Source organism: Cetorhinus maximus, chromosome 11, assembly GCF_964194155.1.
Source record: "Cetorhinus maximus chromosome 11, sCetMax3.hap1.1, whole genome shotgun sequence".
In the NCBI taxonomy this organism is placed as follows: domain Eukaryota; kingdom Metazoa; phylum Chordata; class Chondrichthyes; order Lamniformes; family Cetorhinidae; genus Cetorhinus; species Cetorhinus maximus.
Window position 1 is genome coordinate 76,484,356 of NC_135889.1, and position 16,354 is coordinate 76,500,709.

General features: G+C 45.3%; 1 protein-coding gene across 4 annotated transcripts in view; it reads right to left on the reverse strand.

Annotated features, from left to right (window-relative positions):
- LOC144686695 (RNA-binding motif, single-stranded-interacting protein 1-like) overlaps positions 1–16,354 on the reverse strand; it is a 637,597-nt gene that overhangs the window by 530,346 nt on the left and 90,897 nt on the right. For all 4 annotated transcript variants that reach the window (XM_078552250.1, XM_078552249.1, XM_078552248.1 and 1 more), the window contains exon 2: positions 178–243. In XM_078552250.1, the coding sequence (XP_078408376.1) occupies positions 178–243 (66 nt within the window). The remainder of the gene's footprint in view (positions 1–177; positions 244–16,354) is intronic.

A 16,354-nucleotide genomic window follows, 5' to 3' on the forward strand; every position in this document is an offset into this window, starting at 1 on the left:
ATGTTATGCAGATAACTGCTTCAGAAGTAGGATTAAACACAATTCAGTAAATCTGTAAATACTCAATTTATCACGGATCAATGAGGAATTATTCTTAAATTTCACTTAGAATTTCTTTTTTTGCGTCAGACTTAAAATAAAATAAACTTGAATTTCAAAAAAACTTAATGGATTTACCTGTTGAGCATGAGGATTAATATGTCTGGTAAATTGCATTGTTGCTATCTTTGGTGTAGATGTTAGCTGGAAAAAAAGAAGCAAAGTAACTTTCGAGAAAGCCAATTTTTAAAAATGTACTTGTTTGGCAGAAACTTAAATCTTAATGATCTACACAGAAATACAGCTGAGTCCTAGAACTTTAAGTTGCTCAATTCAAATTACAGGATAATTCAATTTTTAACACAAAAATCTTTGAATTATTAAGGGACTGTGATTTTCATACTTATGTAAAATAAAACACGCATTTCAGGTACACAAGACTATTTGCTGGAAAGGGCTATACTTCAAATGAAGAACACCAAAGCCTCAATATTAAACCCACAACAACAGATACGAGAAGGTTGGGGTGGGGGCGTGGGTTTAAAATCTTAAAAATGTAATATAAGACCCCAATCGAATGTGTACTCAGCTTATTAGGTGGCACAGGGCATATTGCATGAGTGTCTGATCTTAGAGAGATGGGACACTTCACTAACGTATTTAAATCAGGTTCCTACAGTGAAATTAGGAGCCTGATTTAACTTGAACTACTGCTGGTCAGGCTTTCCAAGGCTCAGGAAATTCAGCAGCAAAACGGGCAGCTCCAGAAGGCAAGTGCTTTTTATAGCACTCCTATGGGACAGGAAGAGCAAGAGTTCTTCTCCCAGACTCACAAGGGAGCTTCTGGCCTTCCCTCTGCCAATCACAGCCTCACTCCAGCCCCTACCACAATCAGCATGCACATGCACCCCATCCACCCAGCACCATTCTGCAGCCTGCCAAATGATCATCATATCCCCCTGCCCTCCCAAGCCCAAATTTGCAGCCTACCCAAAACGGCCCAATTTACAGCCTGCCCCACAATCATCGGCCCCCACAGGTCCTTATCTGCAAACCCGATGTCACATCCTCCCATCCCCACTGATTGTAGAGGCCCCTCCCCAATGGTCTAAGGCTGGGGCTTCCTGTCACTGGTATTTTCCACCTGCAGACGGCCAGCCTGTCAGTTAGGCTAGTTTCAGGGTGGGAAACAGACAGAAAGAATTATAATGAGTCCTGCCAATAAATTCAAGACAATCTCCCAGTGTCAGGCCTTGCTGGGTTATCGCCACAATACCTAGCTCCTTCTCACCTCCCCATAAATACCATAGCCTAAATGCTCAAAAACTTCAAGTTTAATGGCAATATCCCATGAATAAGTGACACTAAAATGTGAATCCTACATTCTCACAAATACAACAATCAGAGGCATTTAGAACTTCAGAATAGGAATAATGTTGGATTTTTAATCCTTGTATTAGATCATTGTGCACAACATTCCCAGATAGGTGTCAGCTGTGGCTTAGTTGCTAGCACTCTTGCCTCTGCAGCAGAAGGTTGTAGGTTCAAGTCCCACTCCAGAATCTTGAGTACAAAATCTAGACTGATATCCAGAGGTGCTGCCTTGCACATGAGATGTTGAACTGCCTTCTCTGCTGGATGTAAAAGATCCTATGGCATTACTCCTCTGTCCATTCAGAGCAAAGTTCATCTTGGTGTCCTGGCCAATAATTATCCCTCAACCAAATTGAAACAGATTATCTGGGGATTTTGTTAATGCTGTTTTTGGGAACTTCATCTGTTGGCAAATTGTTTTCCCCGTTTCCTACGTTTTAACAATGACTATCCTTCAAAAGTATTCATTGGCTGTAAATCCTTTGGAACATCCTTAGACAGGAAAGGCACCACATAAATGAAAGTTTGCTCTTTCTCTTCATATATCCAGGTTTAGACAGACACTGCAAATAAATTACACTCTTACTTTTGTATATGGTTTCTAAATACAGCATATACATTAGAAAATGTGTAGCACAAAATCTATGTTACGAGCCAGAAAAGGGTAACTGAATAAAAACAATTGCAAGCATGGCCATGAGACACAGTGTCCAACTTGGGTGTGCACTGAGTTACTGGCCTCAGCAAGGCAAATGGTAGGGCATTAATTAACTAAACATTCCGAGAACACGGAAAGAAATAGAAATGAACTAGGGCCCCAATACTAATTGCTATTCTGATATCCTATGTGCTTTTGGGAAAGAAACCTATATTTTACATTCAAGCAATGGTCCCTTTAAGAACTAGGCTTCTCTGAAAGATTTCTTGTAAAAAAAAGCTTGCTTCCAGTAATTGATCACATGACCAAACTGCCTAGGAAATAAGCAATAGGGGGAAAAGGGTCAACCAGAGTTAATTATAGGGTGAGTAAGTTCCTGGGTGTGGGTCAGTGTTCAAGCAGCTTGGTTTTAGTTTAGAACAAGCCAGCTGCTGGGGCCATTTCTTTCAAGCAGGGTTCAGGATTCTGTGCATTGGCTAAAAGGGTTTTAAAAAATCTTGTTAACTTAAGGACTTGACTAACAGTAAATTGGACTTCTGGGATAGGCAAGCTGAGAAAAGACAGTGGGAATTCTAGATACAAGACTCAACAGTTAAAGAACATTAGAACCAAGAGAGTTCTGATCTAAGATGGCTACAATTAAGATGCTAGCGATGCCTGTGTTGAACAGTGAGTCTACAACCATGGGGTAGTTGAGGAGATTTGAAGGCAAAACCTTGCCAGAGGAAAGCAGAAGGCTCAAGAGTTCTCAACTCTTACATGAATTTTTGAAACAGTACTCAGGCCAAGTGGTTAATCTTCCAATTTCTGATAAGTAACTGACTTGAGATTTTTGGGATGTAAGTCAAGGAAATTTGAGTTAAGAAGTTCAGTTTAGAGTCAAAGTAACTGTGTTCTTTGTACTTTTAATATCTTTAACATAACTGACTATTTAAGATAGAACACAGTGATTAATATCCACATTCTTTGATTTTGGTGTTGTAAAATTCTTATGATTTAAACTATGAACCTTATGGCTTCTTTCTTTTAGTAAATACCTGAGTTTTTGGATTCTTAAAAATAAGAACATAAGAACATAAGATTTAGGAACAGGGGTAGATCACTTGGCCTCGAGCCTGCTCCACCATTCAATAGGATCATGGTTGATCTTCTTGTGTTTAGATTTTAACATTCCCATCTACCCCCGATGATTTGATTCCCTTTGCCTAACAAGAATCTATCCACCTCTACCTTAAGATTATTCAATGGCCCTGCCTCCACCGCCTTCTGAGGCAGAGTTTCAAAGTTGCACAACACAAATTTCCCCTGATTTCTGTCCTAAAAGGGTGACCCATAATTTTAAAACTGTGCCCCCTAATTCTGAACTCATCCACAAGAGGAAACATCCTTTCGATGTCCACCTTGTCAAGGCCGTTCAGAGTCTTGTATACTTCAATCAAATCACCCCTCACTCTTTTAAACTCAGTGGAAACAAACACAGTCTGTCCAACTGTTCCTCATAAGACAACCCACTCACTCCAGGTATCACTCTAGTAAACCTCCTCTGAACCACCTCCAATAAATTTACATTCTTCCTTAAATAAGGAGACCAAAACTGCACACAGTATTCGAGATGTGGTCTCACCAATGCCCTGTATAACTGAAGCATAACATCCTTACTTTTATGTTCAATCCCTCTCATAATAAAGGATAGCATTCCATTAACCTTCTTAATTATTTGCTGTACCTGCATACTAACCTTTTGTGACTCATGTACCAGAACACCTCTGCACTTCAGAATTATGCAGCCATTCTCCATTTAAGTAATACTCCGCTTTTTTGTTCCTCCTGCCAAAGTGAACAACTTCACATTTTCCCACATTAAACTCCATTTGCCAGATCTTTGCCCACTCACTCAACCTATCTATATCCATCTGCAACCTCCTCATGTCCTCTTCACAACATACTTTCCTACCTTTCTTTGTGTCATCTGCAAATTTAGCTACCATGTCTTCACTCCCCTCATCTAAGTCATTGATAAAAATCGTAAAAAGTTGAGGTCCCAGCACAGGTTCCTGTAGGGCATCACTTGTCACATCCTGTAAATCCGAAGAAGACCAATTTATGCATACTCTCTGCTTTCTGCCAGCCAGCCAATCTTATTTCCATGCTAATATGTTACTACCTACACCATGCGCTTTTATTTTCCATAATAACCTTTGATGTGGCACCTTATCAAATGCCTTCTGGAAATCCAAGTACAGTACATCTACAGACTCTACTTTATTCAGCACGCATGTTACTCCTTCAAAAACTCCAATAAATTGGTTAAACATGACTTTCCTTTTTTCAAAACCATGCTGACACTTCCCAACTGCCTTGAGCTCTTCTAAGAGCCCAGCTATAATGATTGATTCTAACAACTTCCCCATGACAGACAACAAGCTAAGTAGCCTATAGTTTTCTGCCTCCCTCCCTTCTTGAATAGAGGGGTCATATTTGCTACTTTCCAGTCTGATGGAACCTTTCCAGAATCGAGTGAATTTTGGAAAATTAATACCAGCACATCGACTACCTCATTAGTTGCCTCTTTTAAGATCCTAGGATGTAGTCCATTGGGACCTGGGGATTTGCCAGCCCACAGCTCCATCAATTTGCGCAGTATTGTTTCCCTAGTGATTTCAATTTCACCAGGCTCCTCTCTCCCTTTCACCTCCTGATTTGCAGTTATTACTGGAATGTTTTTTTGTATCCTTTATAGTGAACACAGAAGCAAAATATTTGTTAATTTCTTCCGCCATTTCCTTATTATCTACCATTAATTCCCCACTGTCACTCTCTAGAGGATCAACACACACTTTACTTACTCATTTCCTTTTTAAATACCAGTAGATATTAAACATGTTGCTGGTCTCTGAAGTGATCATGACACTATGCATTGACTCCCGTTGTAAAAGTATGCACATGTGGGCATTATGTAAAGACAATATGGACATATCGATACAGGTTGATGACACTTGCATTTTTAAAGAAAAAAGTAATGACCTGCATTTATAAAACTCTTTTAAGATCCCTCAAGGTGTCTTGAAGAGATATTAATGTCTATAATGTGATTGAAATTATTTTTAAAGTGGAATTGTAGTGGGGTCTGTGTCTATGGGGAGAATATTCTCCCCGTTGGGCAGGCCAGTCAGGAGCGAGCGCAGAGCCGATCGCCGCCTGCGATCGGCTCCACACCGCCATTTCACGTGAGTGGGCCAATTAAGACCCACCCAGCATGAAACGCAGCTCCCAAGGACTGCGGGAGTAGGTGGGCAGTAGCGGGACTGCAATGACCGCCAGGTCCAATGGTGACCTAGCAGCCTGTTTAAAGAGCGTTCCTGCAGCCTGGCAAAGGTTGTGAACCATGGCCAGCAGAAGGGCTTCCCAGAGCGCTTCTGGTGAGCAGGCGAGGCAGGCCAGTGGGGCACTATGCCTCTCGCTTTTAGGACGAGTGCCTTGCTGCCCTCCTCAAGGAGGAGGCAGCACGGCATGAGATCCTCCTTCCCATAGACAGGAAGAGGAAGCCCTCCACATGACCAAACGTGCCTGGGAGGAGGTGGCAGAGATAGCGAGTTCCCACGACGTGGTGCGACGGACCTGGGTTCAGTGCCGCAAGTGTTTCAACAACCTCTTGCACTCGGGAAGGGTGATTACCGTGTTGGCATGGGTCACTTAACATGGCTGCCCCCACAAACTCTGAATGTAGTTACTGCATTGAATCGTTCACTGCATGTATCCTACACTGGGTGGGCCAGCAGATATTGCCCATGACTAGTTCACCCAGAGAGGGTTGTGCTGATCTGGGTTCTGCATCGACTGCATGTGGTAGACTGACACCCACAGTACTGTTTTGGGGGTTACCTCAAGGATCTGCACCTAGGCACAGTGCTGGAACTCCAAAACGTGTCAAAGTCAGGCTGCTGACATGATGGGAGGGGAACTTCCAGGTGGCATCCATCTGCTGCCCTTGGCGTTCCACGTGCTTGTGCGTCTTTGCTTTGCAAGGTGAAACTGTGTGGGTGGCAAATGTGATGGAGGCAGCATGTGTGCAAGGGGGGGTCAGCTCTGGCTTCTTGGTGTGAGTGTGCGGCAGCTGCAGGGTCACAATTCACTGGAGCCCTGCAATGTTTCACTCAGATGGGGGTGGCAGGGCTGCAATGGCAATCCAGGTACTGGGTGGACTAATCAATACTCCTCTCTCCTTTTCAGGAGAAGACTGCACACAACACCGCAGAGCAGATGCAGACTGGCGGAGGCCAGGCCCAGTTGGCCATTATAACCAGTTCTGAGCAGGAGGCGATGAAGCTGGAGAGGCGCCATGCGCCCAGGTCCACCAGTGGCGGTGAGGCTGGGGTGCCTGGGGGAGTTAAGAGTGCCATGCCCTGAGGTCACCATGTCTGTCCCAGCAACCATTCCACGGTTGAATGTTTAGTGATTTAAGCTTCCAACTTGGGTTTCCCATTGATTATGGAAGGATGAGCGCATACTGATCCGGAGGCCCAGGCATGCACATTGACATTGTCTCTACTTGAACGAATCAAATGTCCTTGTTCTTCTTTTCAGCATTACCGGAGCAGGGCTGGGAGGAGGAGGCAGAGGGGCTGCCTCTAACACCTGAAGGCCCAGAAAAATTAGAAGCACCAGTGTCACACCATCTCTGCCAGGCAGGCACCAGCGCAGATACTAGCATCTTGGTGGGAATTAGATTGTCAGCTAGTGTCCCGGGGCACAGCAGTGAGGGCACTTCACACTCGCTTGAGGTGCAGGCGGAGACAGAGAGTACCCATGGTGCCGGCAGTTGGAGGACTGCAGGGGACTAGGCACATGCTCAGTCAGTGGCTGATGATGTGCCTCTGGAGCCATCCCTGAGGTAGCAGACGCTAGATGTCCAGCAGGGTCTGTGGGAGGGTCTGGCGGAGATACATAAGGCTATGTGTGGCATGGTCTCTGTGCTGGAGGAGTCCATGCGAAGCATCAGCAATGCAATGATCCTCATGGCTGAGCGCCATGCTTCCTCCATGGAGAGAGTGGCGACTCTCGTGGAGAGGGTCCCTCAGGAGAACAATCAGGGCTTCCTGGGGTTGCGCTCGGACCTGCAAGCCCTCACAGCAGCATTGACCTCAGCTGGTCAGTGCCAGTGTGGGAGATGGATTGGGTACCAAGTATCCCAGCTAGGTGCCCATCCATCAATGGTGAGCAGGGAGGTCCGAAGCGACCTCATGGTGGCACACGAGCTGCCTGTCGTCTCTGCAGGCTCCTCTCAGGGCGCTCAGGGTAGCAGCTTCTCCGCCCCTCTGCCAGTGACCATGGGATCCGATGAGGCTGAGTCGACTGGGGAGATTCCAGCCGTGGAACTGGCCGCTCCCTCCCAGGCGGGATCATCAAAGGCTTCACGGGCCAGAGGACACCTGCCAAGGTCATTGAGGCCAACAGGACAGCAGAGTGAGTAGGCTGTCTCGAATGCCTATGCCAGCGAAGGGGGAGCACCTAGACATAGCACCCGAAAATGTACACTTAAGGCATCTTAGGCACACCACAGGCTTCTCACTGGTGGTTTTATGTTGCCCCGCTATTAGTTGATTATAATTTGGTGTGATGATGAACACCTTTGAATTAACTTTCTTTTCTGTTTTATTTTGTGAATTCATTAAATGTTTCATATGTGAAAATGGCTCAAGGTGATTCCTTACCTGCAGATGGACGGGAACCCATGATGTTATGAGTGACTTGTTTGACATTGAGCTTTATTGACAAGGCACATAGTTAATGTTCCTAACCAGGCAGATGTTGCTCTCAGATATTGAGTATGGAGTGTGCAGTCCTGGTGTGTGTTGGAGGTCCATCTGTGGTGGGCTAGCTGAAGGTTCGTTGGATTAAAGCCTCCCGGTTGTCCCCGCCTCCCTGGAGGTTGCCCGGGTCAGCGTCTATCCCCTCAGAGTTCTGCTGTGTGTGCTCATCCTCGGACTCACTACTGGACTCATCGTCTGCAGCCGGAGCATCTCTGTCTACATCTTCTTCCTCTACTGCATCCCCCCTTTCCAGCGCCAAATTGTGGAGAGTGCAGCTTGCAGCCACTATCAGCGATACACAATCTGGGGGGCATTGGGGTGCACCCCCTGAACGGTCCAGACATCGGAAGCGTATCTTGAGAAGACCGATGGTTCTCTCTACCACAGCCCTTGTGGAGGTGTGGCTCCTATTGTACCGCTGCTCGGCCTTTGTTCTTGGATGGTGGAGAGGAGTCATGAGACACCTTTTGAGGGGATAGCCCTTGTTACCCAGCAGCCATCCATCCAGCTGGGCTGGAGCACTGAAGAGCCCCAGCACCTGGGAATGCCTCAGGATGAAAGCATCATGGGAACAGCCTGGGTACCTTGCACAGACCTGCAGAATCTGCACCCTATGGTCACACACTATCTGCACATTCAAGGACTGGAATCCCTTCCGGCTGACAAAGGCACCCGGCTCACCCACTGGTGCCTTGATGGCCAAATATGTGCAGTCAATTGCACCCTAGATGCAGGGAACCCAGAAATCGCTGTGAAGCCTCTGGCTCGCTCTGTCTGGCTGGCCTTGTCCCAGCAGTAGTGGATGAAAGTCAATGCACGCCTGAGCAAAGCATCTGTCGCCTGCTTGACACAAGTGTGGACAGCTGACTGGGAGACTCCGCAAAGATCACCCACTGACCCCTGGAAAGAGCTGGAGGCATCGAAGTTGTCGGCAGCCGTGACCTTCAACCCCACTGGCATGGGGTGCCCACCCACACAGTTGGCGCAGATCTCAGAGCCTATCATCTGACAGATGGAGGTCATTGTCTCCCTTGAGAGACGGAGCCTCTTTTGGCACTGCACCTCAGACATATTGAGGTAGCTGCTTCGCCGCCTGTAAACCCTGGCAGCAAGATAGCGACGCCTTCTGCAGCCCTTCTGTCTTGCACTTCCTGTTGACCCTGCACCCCTAGTGCCTGCGCCTCTCCTCCCAAAGGCTGGAGACTGAATGTGGACTCCTGGCCTCCTCCCCCTTATGGCCCTCCCTCCCTCCTCAGATGAGGTGCCTCCAGTGGAGAGCACAACTCCCATTCCCAGGATAAGGGAAGGCTTCCTGAAAACAGCAAGGCCCCAAAAATGATACTTACTCCAGAGTCCTGACCTGAAGCCTGTTATGCCTGTCCAAGCAGCTGTGAAGAGATTTGACGTATTCCTGCTCACACAGGCAAGTAGCAGTAAGTTTAAACATTAAATGTCTACCAAAGACCACTCGCGTCCCCACTCACCCCTCTTATCCCGCCTGTGGATGAGGCTTATAAAAATGTGGCCTACCTGCCTGCCCGTTGCGCCCGTGCGATGATCTGAAGATCGCACGGGCCCTGAAAAATCGGCATCAATTAGTGGCTCAAGGGCCTTAATTGGCCTGTTAATTAATGGCGGGTACACATCGGAGATCATCGCATGCCCGCCCACCGAAATATCGCGATGGCGCGCGGTGACGTTGGACGCACGTCCGATGTCACCGCGTGCCATTTTATGCATCGGCATGCAGGGCCTGCCCCACACGCCGAGGAGAAAATTCTGCCCTATGTGTTTCACTATCTTAATTGAATTAAAGCCAGCTAGTCTGGGTGCTTTGAAGTATAGTAGTTTTGAGATGTTAATTGGATAAACGTAATGAGGATAGTAGGTAAAGTGTAAATTTGCATTTGTTGAATAAAGCATTCAAGAGTGGGAGTAAAATCTTGCACCTAGCTAGAAGTTGCCAAGCAATATGTTTATTTTTTCTAGCTTACTAATAAAATTGGTGGAATGAAAGGATATTATTGTTTGGAGATGTAATGTTAAAGGCCTGGTGAATAAATGGAAACTTTACATTCAAAACAAAAGCTAGGTGTAAACAGAAAGGAGTTTGTGTGTACAAGGCATTTAAGATCTAACCAGCCTGTAAGCCTACAACTTTGTCTGCAAAGGAAACAAATTGCAAGGAACCTCATTTTGAATTTGTAAGATCAAATGTGCTTTGCCTGGTGTCTGTTAAAAGCCTATGGGTTACTGTTGCCTTGGTGGAGATTTACCAGGGAGTGATTATTTTGGGGATTTGTTTAAAAGTTATTATGGTAGTAATTTGTAAACATGTGTATGTGTTTAATTTGTTGCTAAATTAATAAATGTTTAATTTAGTTTTATATAAAAAATCCTCTTGAGGCTCAGTGGTTGTATTCCTGAATTCAGAGCTGTACCTCAAACATACCAATTGAAAATATAGGTTATGACAGTTGTTCAAGTTTCCCTCTGGGGTTTAAACAACTCAGCCTTTACCAACTGCTGTGTCATAACAAAGATATCACAAAACACTTGATGCCCAATGAAATTCTACTGAAATGTGGCAACTTTCTTTTGTAGGCAAATATGGATGTGCGTATTTGCACACAGAAAGAGCCCACAAATACCAATGAGATCAATAACCAGTTAAGCTGAACCAATGGTGTTGTTTGAGAGCTAGATTTCAGGTAGAACTGGGAGAACTACCCTATTATTGTCCGCAATGTTCCTGCTAACTGCCTGAAAAATACTGTGCAGGTGTTGTTGTTACAAATAATGTCTGTTAGGCAGTTGCACAAAAAAGTTTTAAAGAACTGCACACTGAGAAAAAAGGGCCACATAGAACAACTAAAGCCTGAATTTTACTTTCGGCGTGCGGGCGCGCACCCCGACGTCATTGCGCACTCGCATGATATTTCGTTCGATGGGTGCGTGCCGGAGTCGGCTGCGTGCCCACCGATAATTGAAAGGCCTATTGAGGCCATTAAGGACCTAATTAACTTGAAATTTATGCTGCCTGTCCAACCTAACAGTTGACAGGCAGCCGAAAAGGCCAAGCGGCCTTTACATTTTTTAGGAAACCTCATCCATGAGCAGGATGAGATTTCCCAAAGCTAATATTAATTAAATAAAACCTTTATTTTGAAAATAAAAACATGTCCCATCTCATGTAACACAGTCACATGAGGGGACAATTTTCATTAAATTTTTAATGTCTTTATTTAGTTTTTTTAAAAAGCGCTTCAATTTCCTTGAGGCAGCTCCGTGCCTCAGGGAGACTGAAGCACTCTTTTGCGCGCATGCGCGAACTGCACGCTGGACCCGACTTTCCCTCCTTTCCCCGCCCGCACAAGTAGCACACCACTCACGATCCACGCAGGGTGGGCCTTAATTGGCTCGCCCGCATGCAATCGCGGTGCAGAGCCAATTGCGGGCAGAGCGGTTGGCCCCCTGATTGCCCTGCTTGCTCCCACAAAGCCTGCCCAACATGGGAAAAATTCAGGCCTAAGTTTTAAAGAGAACATTGGTGCCATGAGATCTTTTCATTACCTGAACCAGCAGATGAAGCCTTGGTTTAATGTTTCAGCTGAAAAACAGCATCTATCAACAACAGAGCAGTCAATACAAGACTGCATCCCGCAAGAAGCTTAAATCAATAAGAATAGGAATCGGTCACTCAGTCCCTTAACCATGTTCTGACATTCAGCTGACACCCTGCATCCACAGCCTTTGGGGGAAAGAGAGTTCCAGATTTGAAAATCAATTCAAGGTGGCAGGGCAAAACAATAAAGCTGTTAAAAAAGAATACTGGGTCCTTGGTTTTATAAAGAAGCATAGAGTATAAAAGCAAAGAAATTATGGCAAACCTTCATAAATCACTGGTTCGGTCTCAGCTAAAGTAAAGCATTGTGCTCAGTTGTTAACAGCACACTTCTGGAATGTTAAGACCTTGGAGAGGGTGCAGAAGAGATTTACTAGGATGGTGCAAGGAATATGGGGAGCTCGTACTGTAGAGAAAATAGAGAAGCTGGGACTGTTCTCTTTAGAACAGAGAAGGTTACCAGGAGATTTGATAGAGATGGTGAAAGATTAGCAGGGGCTTAATGAAATCGATGAGGAGAAACAGTTTTTCCTGGCAGGACTGGTAAGCAGAGGACACAGATTTAAAAGAATTGGCAAAAATTCCAGGGAGAAATGAGGAGAAAATCTTTTACACAGTGAATTATGGTGAGCTGGAATGTACTACCTGAAATGGCGGTGGAAGCAGATTCAATAGTAGCTTTCAAAAGATAATTGGTTACACACTTGAAAAGGAGAAATTTGCAGAGCTATGGGTAAAGAGTAGAGGACTTGTGGTGCAAGTGGGTAGCTTCCCTGCCTCTTAGCCAGAAGCTCCAGATTCAAGTCCCACCCCAAGCCTTGATGGCCAAGGAGGGTGGGTTTATAACATGGCTAAACTGGTGGATGTTCAACCTGTAAATCCTTCCAACACATAGCAATGGCAGGTGATAGAGCGGGAGAGATTCCTGGTCATCCATGTGATGGAAAGAAAGTTTGAACCTCTACTAACATCAATATTCATAGCTCCAGACTACAACATGCATGTAAAAGTGCATATTGCCACAGCAACTCGGACTCCCAAAGTGATCTGTAACACACCACCACCATGGGTAAAGAGCAGGGGAGTGGAACAAATTGGATAGGTCTTTCAAAGTGCAGGTACAAACATGAAGGGTTGAATGGTTGAATGATGCAAGATTCTACTTCCATTACCCTATATGAGAAATAGTGCTTTCTGGTTTCACTCAGAAAGGCTGGCTGTAGAAAAGTTGATAAGTCACCAGGACCGGATGGGATGCATTCAAGGATGCTGAAAGAAATAAGGGGGGAAGTTGCAAGGTACTAACCATAATCTTCCAATCCTCCTTAGATGCAGGGCTAGTGCCAGGGGACTGGAAAATTGCAAATGTAACAGCATTATTCAAAGGGTGTAGGGATAAACCCAGCAATTACAGGCCAATCAGTTTAATCGCAGTGTTTGGAAAGCTCTTAGATACAATGGACAGAATTTTACCAGCCCCCAGCAGGCGGGAATGGAGACAGAGGGGTCCAGTAAAATTACAGCAAGCCATGTCCGCCATCTGGGAATTTTACCAAAGGTGGAAACAGGATCAGACAGTTTAAATATGCAAAGGCTCTACTAAGGGCCATTTTCCCAGGCCATCAGCATTTTGCCAATGGCACATCTGCCACCATGCTGCATGGGGCAGACATCAGCTAAATGGAGGCATTCTCCCAGTGGCAGCGCAGAGGGAGTTGTTTTTTAAAACCGTAGACGGGGCTTCAGGCAGGGAAGGTAGCCCCCACGGCCCCAGCTTGGAGGGGTTTCTCCTCCATCAATTTCTTATTCATTTCTAAAATTCTGTTATAGCCTACCAGTGAAATGCAGGCAGGTCTCCAGCCTGCCCCAGCAGTGGTCTCCGTTAGTGGCAGTGCTGCAGAGGCTGCTGGGCTGCTGGAAGTTATCAGGGAGGTCGGGGGAGGTCGGGGGATGTTGGGGGGGGGGGGGGGGGGGGGGGGGGGCCTTAATTGGCTGTGGATAAAACTGAGGAGGAAATCTCACCAGCCGCCCATACTAGGTGACCTACTTTTCACCCAAAGTCTGCCCAATTGACAAAATTCAGCCCAATAATCCGGAACAAAATTATCACTTGGACAGTGCGGATTAATTAGCAAAAGCCAACACAGGCTTGATTGAGTTTTTTGATGAGGTAAAAGACATAGTCAAGAAGGGTAATGCGGTCTATATGAACATCCAAAAGGCATTTGATAAAGTGGCACATAAAAGATAGGTCAGCAAAGTTGAAGCCTATGGAATCAAAGAGAAAGTGGCAGCATGGATACGATGTCGACTGAGTGATAATAAAGAGTAGTGGTGAATGGTTGTTTTCCAGACTAGAGGAAGGTATGCAGTGAATTCCCAGGGGTTGGGTACTAGGAATACTGATTTTCTTGATGTATATTGATGACTTAGAGTTGGGTGTGTTAGGGACAATTTCAAAATTTGCAGGTGACACAAAACTTGGAATTTGAGGAGGATAGTAATAGACTTCAGGAAGACATAGGGTGGTGGAATGGGCAGATAAGTGGCAGATGAAATTTAATGCAGAAAATTGTGAATTGGTATATTTTGGTAGGGTGAATGAGAAGTGACAACATAAAATAAAAGATGCAATTCTAAATTGGGTGTAGGAACAGAAAGACATGGGGATTTGTTTGCACAAATTGTTGAAGGTGACAGGACAGATTGAGAAAGTGATTACAAAGGCATGTGGGATCTTGGGCTTTATAAATAGAGGCATAGAGTACAAAAGCCAGTATGTCATCATTAATATTTGTAAAACTCTGTTTGGGCCTCAACTAGAGCATTGTGTCCAGTCTGGGCACCACATTTTGGGAAGGATGTGAAGGCATAAGACAGGGTGAGAAAAGATTCACGAGAATGGCTTCAGGGAGGAAAGACTTCATTTGTGTGGATAGATTGGAGAAGCTGGGGCAGTTCTCCTTAGAGAAGGGCTGAGAATAGATTTGATGGAAATATTCAAAATCACGAGGGGTCCAGACAGAGATAGAAAGAAACCATTCCCACTGGAGGCAGGAATCAAGAACCAGGGAACACTGATTTTAGGCGAAAGGCAAAAGAACAAATGGCGACATGAGCAAAAATCTTTTATGCAGTGAATGGTTAGGATCTGGAATGCAACATCTAAGAGTGCAGTGGAGGCAGTTACAATTGTGGCTTTCCAAATGAATTGGATAAGCGCTTGGAGAAAAAAAATTGCAGGGCTATGGGGAAAGGGAGGGGGAGTGGGACTAACTAAATTTCTCTTGTCAAATGCTGGCACGGACATGAGCGGTTGAGCGATCCTGCGGTCGTTCTATGTTGTAACTATTCTATGATTCTAATACGTGGCAGATTTGTTAATGGCTAATAGTATCTAATGAACCTGATTGAGTTCTTTGATGAAGCGACAAAGAGTTGATGAAGGCATTGCAGTAAGATGTCACAAATCTGGGCCTGGATTTTGCCCTCATCGGGCAGGCTCATCGGGGGCAAGCGGGAGCAGTCGGGAAACCGACTGCCACCTGCGATCAGGCCCCAACCATGATTTCATGCTGACAGGCCAATTAAGGCCTGCCCAGCATGAAACAGGCGCTGCAGGGGACAAGCACATGAGTTCGCACATGCGCGTGGGTTTGCACAGGAAAAGCTGCCTGAGGCACAGAGCTGCCTCAGGGAGATGAAGATTTTGAAAAATAAAAAAGATTTTAAAAATGTTAACATGTACCCTCAAGTGACTCTGTCACATGAGCAGGGACATGTTAGAAATTAGTTTGAAAATTTTTTTTTAATGATGGATTGCAGCCTCATCTGTGGATGAGGTTTCACAAAAAATCCAAAGGCCACTTGGCCTTTTCGCCAGGCCTCTTGGCCTTTTCGCCTGCCCTCCAACTGTAAGGTTGGACGGGCAGTGAAGCATTTAATTCAATTAGATCTTTAATGGCCTTAATAGGTCTGTTAATTGTTGGCGGGCGTGCTGCCGACTTCCGCGCACGCCCGCTGGCCGAAATATCGTGCAAATGCGCGATGAAGTCGGGACGCTCGCCTAACGTCATCACACAATTCTGCTCGTGGACTTTCAAATGGTATTTGATAAAGTATTATGTAACAGGCTTACCTGAAAAATAGAAGCACCAAGGATTAAAGGAACAGTGGTTACTTGGGTATGAAATCACCTAGGGGATAGGAAGCAGAGTAGTGGTAGAAGGATGCTTTTCCAACTGAAGAGAAGTATGTAGTGGGGTCCCCCAGGAGGCGGTATTATGACCATTAATTGTTTTCTTGTTGCACATAAATGAACTGGACTTGGATATAGGCATAGGGAGTACTATTTTGAAGTTTGTGGATAATGCAAAACTTGGCAATATAGTGAATAGTGAGGAGGATAGCAACAAACTTCAGGAGGTCATGCATCAGGTCTAGCCTATATGTGACAACAGACACACAGCAATGTGGTTAGCTATTAACTGCCCTCTGAAATGGCCTAACAAGCTACTCAATTCAAGGGCAATTAGGGATGGGCAACAAAAACTGGCCTTGCCAGCGACACCCACATCCCCTGAAAAAATGCCTTCTGATTCTGGATTCTTCCAGCAGAGGAAATAGTTTCTCTGTATCTAGCGTATTGAATCCCATAATTTTAAACACATTAATCAGATCATCAACTTTCTAAGTTCAAGGGAATATAAGTCAAGTTTCTGCAACGTGTTCTCACAATTTAACCTTGTATCATATCGCTGCATCTGCACTGCACCTGATCAAGGCAAATATATTATTCCTGAGATTCAGTGCCCATACCTGAATGTAGTACTGCAGATAGGGTCTGAC